Source organism: Acipenser ruthenus, chromosome 18 (genome assembly GCF_902713425.1).
Source record: "Acipenser ruthenus chromosome 18, fAciRut3.2 maternal haplotype, whole genome shotgun sequence".
Taxonomy (NCBI): domain Eukaryota; kingdom Metazoa; phylum Chordata; class Actinopteri; order Acipenseriformes; family Acipenseridae; genus Acipenser; species Acipenser ruthenus.
The window spans coordinates 4,384,335-4,393,999 of NC_081206.1; the positions used below are offsets into that span (position 1 = coordinate 4,384,335).

Here is a 9,665-nt window from a genome sequence, read left to right on the forward strand (position 1 = left end):
TAGCAAGGGAAATGTAAAAATAAATAAATAAATAAATAAATAAATAAATTAAAACGGCATTAAAAGCTTCAGGAGCCTGCATTTTGTTTTTAAAACCAATTATTTTCAAGATACCAAGTATTAATTTAAATAACATAGGCTTTCATCATAGCCATTACAAGTTTAATTGGGTAAACATTTTTTAAAACATATACAGTATACAAAACTTGCCTATAAGGTTTAAAGCTTGATGTTATTTTAAGAAATCATTATCTTGTCATGCTTGACCACCCACTTTCTCAGTAGGTTTAATTGATGCCTTGCGTTTCCTTTTCTAAAGCAACTGGAAATGTTTTATGTCTTTTAAACAGCCATCAAAAAATGAATGGGTTCTTGTATCCTTTTGGTACAAAAGTCCACCCTACTTTTGCATCAATAGATTTTAACCCTTAACTGCCCAGTGTCCAATATATTTGACATTGAGAAAATTGGCATTAAATGGGTATGGGCAGTAAAGGGTTAATTTTAAACATGCAAAACTAAGACAGAAGGGTTAAACACTATCACTGGGTGTCAAGCTAATGTGTGGCTACAAAGTGCTATTTTATTGAATGTTACTTTGGTGAAATGACTCTGACAAGAATGAAAGAAAGGAAGACTGTTTCAGGAACTATTACCAATCGAAAATGTGTGTTTGAATGAATGCTACACCGTTCCCAAAGCCATGCAATTAGCTGCAATAAGTAATGGTGGTGAGTCTGTTGCTTTGCTGTTTTCAAAGCAATCTGAGCTGTAACAAGGAGCTGGCTGATCATTGTTAACAAGCCTCTTTCACAAGCTGCCAGCTTCGCTGACTCAATCTGGAAGATCATACACAATATAGGGCTTTTTCTTAATGTTTGTAACAACCTACATGGTTCACCTTTCTATTTTAATAGCAACTGGGATTTCAACTAAAGAACACCAATTAAGAATCGGCAAGCTGCAATCTAATTATCCTCTTGCATTTCATTTTCGTCTCGGTTACTGACTTGCAGAGGTCCATTGCTGTGTCAGTCATACCAACTGTCAAATGCACAGGGAAGGAAATGATATATATATATATATATATATATATATATATATATATATATATATATATACTGTACAAAGATAAGGAGGCAACACTGTAGCTCTGTCTTAAGAACGGCTTATCCACTTGAGAAGAAATTTGGAAGGAAGTAAACAGGAAAACCAAGGAAACAGTAACAACTGACAGAAGCAATAATTAAAAGAGGAATGACTGTGGCTTGGAGATATTTCAAGATGAGGTTGGACAGAACTATTGGAGTCTATGGAGTGTTCTGTGACACACAATGCTCTGCACACCCCATCATTCTAAATGCAGAACGCTGGCTCATACAGCGAGCAGCCAAGGGAGTCAGAGGGCTGTACCAGCATATTCATTTCTGATAAAACCAGTGGCTAGCACTTTGTACCAAGATCCTTTCAATTACACTGACACAAAATACAAGGCACTGCAAAAACCCACTCTGCTGTGACATTTGAGAGTATCTAACCGCTCTGTGAGTCCATTACCATGGAAAGCACTCCCTGAAAACAGTCCCTTGCTGTCTTGTTTGAGAGAAGGGTTTGGAAAGAGTAATGGCAAGTACTGCTTACTGCACCGTTCATGTATTATTTGCCCTGGAAAAAGGTGGCTCTATACGCTACTGTACTGAAATATCCATTCATCACTTTTGTCATCTGTCATATTGGTTTACTTTTTGATGTATTACTTTTAATGAAGCCCTTGTGTGGTTTAGTGGGCAGAGCAATGGATTCTTCCCATTAAAAGGAATTTGCTTTCCTACATTATCCCAGAATTGAGCCATTTAATTTAATCCCAATCCAGTTCCGAGGAGATAGAAAAAGAAAGGATACTGGTGTATAATACTCCCCCTTCTGTGAATCTACAACAGAAACATACTGCAACTGACGCTTGTAGTTCCACCAAAGGCCACAAAGAGGCACCTGAACCAATGAAATTTACAAATCTCAGCACCTACGGGAATTCTGTAACCCCTCCCGGAATTCTGTGTTGGAAAGTCCTGCTTGTTAGTATTCAATAGTGGCCTCACAATTATTAAAATACATATATAGTAAAACTCACTTGTAAACGTATTTAAGAAATTAAATACCTTACATTTATTCTGCCTAAATGACCAATTTAGTCACGTTTGTTACATGCAAAAGTATTTTTACATTTTAAACGTCATCTAATTAGCGATTTACCGATAAAGCACAGAGCTCAGCACTGTCAGTGTAGCAGTCAGTGGGGTCCCCTTCCTTTATTTTATTGGTTCCCAATCTAAATGCAATAGGTTAAGTGTGAAAGGAAGGGGCCCTTTTAGACTGCTGCACCACAACACTGCCGGTTGGCGCTCATGTGTATACTGGGGAAGCAAGTACTCGTATGAAAATTACATTTTATAATGCATTTGCATGAAACAAACATGAACATGTTGCAAGTTTATACAGGGTAGCATCATTTCTTTATAACCATTACTGGGAAGACATTTTCCATTAAAATGCAGGGCAAAAGGATAATACTTATTTTTTATTTGTTTTACTATTTATTAATGAACTAATGTATGTATTATTTTGTGCCTACTTAATTTCGGTATACAATATAAATAAGCCTGGCATATAATTAAGATCCTAGGGTCCCTGTACCGCATGGAATTGGACTTTAAGTACTAGCTTTGTTCGACTGATGTAAACACATGAATTAAATTCAAAATATTATTACATTTATGAAAATCTAATCAAACGTAATAATGCAAGTACTTAAACTACAGCGCCGGTTGTTGTTGATAAATGAACTGGAAAGAGGCGGTTTCGTTGCTGTCACCGCTTACGAGCTCTTTGCGAATTGAACTAGTTTCGCTTTCTGTTCTGGTGAAGCCGGGGGCTTGTTGTTCCTTCCAGTTTGGAACGAGCTCTTTTTAAAAGTTCCGTCGGCTGTGTTTTCCCCAGTTGATTCATTTGCCTCTGTGCATATACAGTGCTTACCTTTCGTGTCTGTTATTTTTAGCTTAGTTATGCCTTCTGAAGACGATCTGGACTGTGTGTATGATTCGACCTGGGACTCATTGAGCGAGGAGGAAGATTCGCCTGACGATGGAGATCAGTGTGCCGCTACGGGTAGACCCCAGAAATATATTTGGAACTACGGTCTCTCTGTATGAGATTTATATTTCACAATTCTACGGCAATGTCAATATGTATAACGTACCAGTAGTTATCTCATGTAACAAAACAGTGTGTGTTTTACATTCCGATAGCAGGCCTAGTACTAGTGGTTAACATTAGTTTTGCAATAACTGAATGACAGGGGTTAGTATTTCATAATTTTGTCTGACAAAAAATAAATAAATAAGAATGTAACGCGTTTCATATGGAATCTTTAGCAAACGTTGTTAACCGGATGTAGTACCGTAATGCGATTTAAACTACCGGAGCGTTATTTGAAATGCAAAACAGCAGTGTGGAGTAGTGGTTAGGGCTCTGGACTCCTGACCGGAGGGTCGTGGGTTCAATCCCAGGTGGGGGACACTGCTGCTGTACCCTTGAGCAAGGTACTTTACCTAGATTGCTCCAGTAAAATTTACTGTAGAAATGGGTAGTTGTATGTAAAACTAATGTGATATCTTGTAACAATTGTAAGTCGCCCTGGATAAGGAGGGCGTCTGCTAAGAAATACATAATAATGTGGTACTAGTATACTATAAAACAATTCGTATACTTATACGACGTTATTTTTTTAAAAATAGTAAGTTTCCAGATACACAGTTTAATAAATAAAAGTGCATAGTCATCATCGTAGTAATACACCGTTTCCATTGTTTTACTTTCATTTCCATCTCTTCCCGGGGAGGTATCGTACACATAGTGCTTTGTCATGCTCGTGTATGAGAAACGGGCACAACAGCTAATGCCATGCCGCTCTACGGGTGGGGGGTGGGGGGTGGTGTGTCACGGCAACTGTTCTATTGCACCGATTTTCAACTGCATCTGTGTCGTTATCAACGCTACATTTATTCAAGCTGTCTTTTCAGTGACACCACTTTCGGTACTTCCCTTTTGAGAACGAGGAAATGAAGTGGGGCAAACAACTGCAGCACGCCCATAATGGGCGGAGTCAGTGTAACTAGTGTGTCTCTTGCTTCCTCCCTCTTTCGATATAAACCACGGTATACTGTTCATTACTTTAAACTGCAGTGTTACACGAAATAACCGAACCAGGCTACAATTTTGCACTAAAATCGAATTATTTCGTGTTTCTCCCATACTTTGCCCTTCTGTGCACCAGGGATGGAAAGACGACTCCTATGGCATAGCCACCCATTCCAGGTTTCAATAGGAGATTGATTAGCCACAGTGTATAGGAAACAAGCTGAGGTGTGTCTTCTCAAACCCAAGCAAAACCAGAATCAAACTGCTATGCATTGGGAGCCTTATTGCCATCCCTGGTACACTGTATTACAGACAGCTTTAAAGAGGTACAAGCTTTTCCTGGCAAGAAAGTAGAGCACATGAGATCTAGAATTAAACAAAAGCTTGATGTGAACAGAAAGGCCAAGCAGAAGAATGACCCATTTAGAAAGCGGGTGTCATGCTAGTACACTAGTGTAGGCATCCCTGATGATTAGTAAAAGCTGTGTCATACTCCTATTGCCAGTAAGTAGCTCATCCAGTTAATAGCGTACCTTTAAATTACTGGGGATTCATGGGAAATGCTTTCACATCTGTGTACAACCTGCCTTTTCCATGTTCAATACAGGGTAACAATTAGGGCACAGAGGTGTAACAGTTAGGCAGTGGAATCTTGGGAATGTTACAGAATCTGCTGGTGAGAATTGCTTTCCTTAGGATTGAAAGAAAGCCTTTTTTTACCAGTACCCCGGGCTTCACACATTTCTGTGTGGTGGTACTGTGGTTTTACGACCGTATATTAAATAAGAACCATTGAAAAATACTTAACAATAATGCATAGTAAATGTTTTATAAGTGAAATGTAGAAATGTGGTACAAATTCACTGAGGAACATTTGTTTGGGGCTTTCTGACTCTTTCGAGAGTCAAGCAATTGAGAGGAACTCCTTTGACCTACAGCTCTGCCAAAGGTTTGGCATCACCTAGAATCTTAGGATTGAGACATCATTTAAAAAAAAAAAAACATAATTTAGACCTTTTCATTAACATGTAATCAAAGAAACTACAAAATTATATTGCAAAAGTCCACCGGAAGCCATAGTAGTAGTACTGTATTTCATGTTAGATTTAGAAATGTCACATTTTAACATTTGTCAGTTTTTCATCAAGTATATGGAAAACTACAAAGCATTATGTAGTTCAATAAGTTACCGTAACATTATTCAGCAGGTTTCATTCGACTTAATGAAGCAAAATTTGTTTACTCTATAGGGTGATGCAAAACCTTTAGCTATAACGTTATACGTAAAAGGTAATTAACAAAACTTTCTTTAGTTTTATTCCAGTGAAAACCAGAAAAAACAAATATTTTCCATGCAAACACACCTTGACAAAATGTTTGTTTATTCGATTGAGAGGTTTTAGTTTGACTTTGTTTTTATGTTGTTTTGCAGGGCTTTTGGTTCCAATCTTCACGAAATATGCGTGCTGCTAAAGATATGCAGATTTATCGGCACCGATATCCAGTAAGTATTGTGATTTCATTTTAAACTTGTTAAAATAGGTGATGCAGTGTTCTGTTTCTCTAAGATGGAACAGAGACCTGTGGAATTGGTTTAATCCAAGTTTTTTTTTTTTTTTTTCAACTGTCTTTGTCCAACAGAATCTGCAAGAAAATGAAGAGAATGTAAATAAGGAAATGTGTAATTTGTTGTTTTACCAGAATTCATTTCCTTCTGAGCCAGACGGTAAGTGATACTCGCATACAGACTAGCAACAACTATGCATATGTGCTGACAGTGAATTCTCAATAGAAAATCTAATTCCAAATGCTTTATGTGCAAGTGCACCAGAAAGCAGTGCTGGCAAACAATGAGTATTTAAGACCTGCACCCCAAACCGTTCTTACTTCAAGGAACTCCTTGCGTAGTTGGACTTGAGAGCCAAGCATTGAGAGGAATCCCTTTGACCTACAGCTTGGCCAAAAGTTTTGCATCACCTAGAATTTTAGGATTCAGACATAATAGTAATACAGTAGTAAACAGAGGGGTTAGTAGTACAGTATGTCAGTATTTTATAGGATGAATGTTAGTCGTGTGTTTCTATGTGTATTCATGGAAACTCTTATTATGTTTGCTTGTCTAGGGGTAACAATAGAGGAGTTTCACTCTGAATGGAAGACAAACTATAAGAAACTGGAAAGAATTCACTCCTACATTCAGTGGTAAGAACATTTCTTCAAAGTAGGGATGAGCATTGCAGTATGGCAAAGCACAGACAACTGGGGGTAATAATCAGTAAATGGGGTAAAGCTTTTGATAAAACTACGGTAAAGCTCAATAAATGAAGGGGAAACAGTTCCATTGTATTTTAATATTCACTAATTTGTGCTTTTAGGTTGTTTCCTTTGCGGGACCCAGGAATGAACTACAGGGCCTATGAACTCACACAGAAGGAAATTAAGGTTTGTGAACAAAAGAAAACCCACAGGACGATCACCAAGCATTTCAAGCCTTTTGAAATCGGTGTATCAGACACATTTAAAAGTGCAGTATACCATAGTGGTACAGTATGTTGGTAAGACTGACACTGATTTGTCTAGTGATGCACTTTGTAATCATCAGCTATAAAAGCACTAACGCACCATTATAATAGACCCTATTCAGAAACCTAAACTCACACTGGGCCTGTTAATACATTTGTAACTGTTTTTGTTTGTTTGCTTGTTTTTTTGTAAATGTTTTCCAAGTTTAGAATGTACTCCAGTTCACTGATATCTGGTCCGCTGGAATACAGCAAAACGTTCTCAAAGCTGCTTTCAAGAGCTGCAGTAAGTAATTACGCAGACCGACACAATCCCCTCCTTCTCATGCTGGCTGTGCGTAATGTCATGTTTTTTCAGGCATTTCAGCAATCTGAGGAAGCAAAACAGAGGCTGGTCAAGTCGTACAAACTCATGCTGGGGTTCTATGGTATAGAGCTGGAGGATGAGGGGACCGGAGAAGTGAGACGAGCAAACAACTGGGAGGAACGATACAGTAACCTGAACCGGTCAGTGCTGACAGCCCCTAATTCAGAGCAGAAATGCATTATCTTTGAACATCTCCGCCTGCTCACCTAGCTCAGATACAAACATAGATAGGACTCCTTAAGCATTTGTGTCTGACTCAAACAACTGTCCAAACATCCAATTGCAAGACATTCTCAAGAAGGCTGTTGTCAAATACGTCAGTCTCTACTCTACTCGCAATATTAATTCCTTGCCTCCGCTTATCAAGCTATAAATAAATGAAGTAAATACATGTTTGTTATATCTACCTGCAAGGATCAAGCGAAAATGAATACCCTTCTATAAGTTGATTAATATGGGCCAGTTTATTAATATGCGTCCAAGTCATGAGTCTTATTTTTACTAAATCACTGCCTTTTGTCTTTGTTAATGCAGAAACTCGCACAATAACCTCCGCATATCACGCATCCTCAAGTGCTTGGGAGAGCTTGGGTTTGAACACTACCAGGCCCCACTCGTGAAGTTTTTCCTGACTGAGACCCTGGTGAACAAGGAACTGGGCAGCGTCAAGCACAGTGCTCTGGACTACTTCCTGTTCTCAATCCGAGACAAAAAGAAACGCAGGGAACTGATTGAATATGCCTACCATCACTACGAATCCAAGGAACAATTCGTATGGTGTCCCCGGAAAATTCAGAAGCGATTCAAAAGACGAAACACGCCTGGGGAGAAACGTAAGGAGAAAGGCGGCGGTGGTGGTCTTTCCACATGCGAAGTTAATCAGTGTGAGGCAGCTCAGCCTGTGCCAGAAAAGGGAGAAGAAATGCAGCAAGATGTAGAGCCAGAGAAAGAGAGAAAAGGCGAAACCACACAAGACCTGGCAGAGAGTATAGATGCAGAAAGGAAAGGCAAAGGCAGCTTTCTTGAAGAGGGGTCATCGGTTGATAATGAGCTTGATAACGCACAAAGATGCCAAGATAATAATGTACAGCCAGCCGAGGGTACGAGTGATGCTTCCCTGAATGGGGACGGCAACAGCAAAGAATCCAAAGATGAAGGACTCGAAGAGGACAGCAGAAAAAACAATTCAAAGCCAAATGAAGATTCAGCAAATTCAGGGACGAGGTTACCAGAGGCAAGTAATAATGGGGAGACAGTGACAGATGATACAGGCTTAAAAGATAGCAAGCCAGTTGATCAGGCAGATCTAACTGATAACCAGGGAAATGGAACAGGGTGTTCTGAGATGTCTGAAACAGCAGCAGCCAAAGACAATGAGAACGGTGTGCAAACGGATGCTTGTGTAAGTGAAGGACCCGATGAAGGTCCAGATTGTGAACAGAAGAGCACTGAGACGGCAGAGAGCAACTCAACTGTAATCCTTGGTGGCTCCCAAGAAAGTGCTGGAAGTGTGTCGGAGGCTCAGCTGAGTGAGGATCAATCAGCAAGAATTGGTGAATTAAATCAGACTACCAACCGTGGCAATGAGGACACAGCTGAACAAGAAGGGCTAGCTAAAGACACGAATACAGAAGTCCAGGGCTCTCACACACACATAGGACAGGGCATTGGGTGCACAAGTGAAGATGTTGAGATGAGCGACGGTGATGGTGATGATGGTGCCACCAGTGGAAAGGTTGAAACTCCAAGCCCAATGGAATCTGATCCCATCGCAACAAACAATGAAGGAGCTTGTCAAGACTCTGATATGGAATGTGAAATTATTTAAACTGCATTGCTAAATGAATGTTATATGAATGTAAAGTTCCGTGTGGCACAGTTTGATTGGCTACTTCTCCTGTTTGAACGCATTCGAAAGCAACTGCTGTTCTAACCTTAGTCAAAGTGCATTAGTTTGATATTTAAAAAACAAAAGCGCAGTCTAAATTAGTTACAGTTGTACTGTATTGTATTATATGTATATGCTGGTACAGTTTGAACAGTGTGTTTGTGGCTCTCAGGATTCAAACTGAGACCAGTGGGAATTTCAGAACTTAAATCCTGAAGTTGCCTTTCTGTGGTGGTTTGAGGAATATTGTTCAAGATAAGCAGTTTGGTTTTAATGTTATGGGTGTCAGCATAATAGGTTTTAAATGAATTACAACAGAAGAAAACAAAATTTAAGGGGTACTATGTTAGCAAAAATTAAGAATACCTCCATTGCAGTATTTTTCCAGTTGAAATTGAAAAAGGTTTACTCAAATTAATCAAAAAATAAGAATACGTTGTTCATGTTTTTAAAACATTTTTTAATTATTTGTATGAAATTCTTATTTGTATCATTTGATGGATAAAAATAATGAATATTGTTTAAATTGTTTGAATAAAAAAAAGCTGCTGTCTTTAAGAGAATGTCTGACATGCCTGTTGACTGATTCCCAGTGCTACAGCCCTTTTTCTCTCATAACTGGTGTTGCTTTGCTCAACCTGCCCACTTTGAGAGTCCCCCTTTGGTCCCAGTGTTCTGCCTCCACTCCCTC

At 39.0% G+C, this 9,665-nt stretch overlaps 1 protein-coding gene across 6 annotated transcripts; it reads left to right on the forward strand.

Annotated features, from left to right (window-relative positions):
- The first annotated feature begins 2,355 nt into the window (after nucleotides 1–2,355).
- LOC117396932 (opioid growth factor receptor-like) lies at nucleotides 2,356–9,548 on the forward strand. Of its 6 annotated transcripts, none has more exons than XM_058990904.1 (8): nucleotides 2,356–2,422; nucleotides 3,056–3,203; nucleotides 5,630–5,701; nucleotides 5,839–5,923; nucleotides 6,321–6,399; nucleotides 6,573–6,639; nucleotides 7,078–7,226; nucleotides 7,621–9,548. In XM_058990904.1, the coding sequence occupies exons 1-8, from the start codon at nucleotides 2,406–2,408 to the stop codon at nucleotides 8,912–8,914; spliced, it is 1,911 nt and encodes a 636-aa protein (XP_058846887.1). In that variant the 5' UTR covers nucleotides 2,356–2,405; the 3' UTR covers nucleotides 8,915–9,548. The 6 variants fall into 6 exon arrangements, with proteins under 6 accessions (XP_058846887.1, XP_058846891.1, XP_058846890.1 ...); XM_058990908.1 differs by having other exon boundaries at nucleotides 3,056–3,165; XM_058990907.1 differs by having other exon boundaries at nucleotides 2,368–2,432; nucleotides 3,056–3,165.
- Nucleotides 9,549–9,665: the final 117 nt, after the last annotated feature.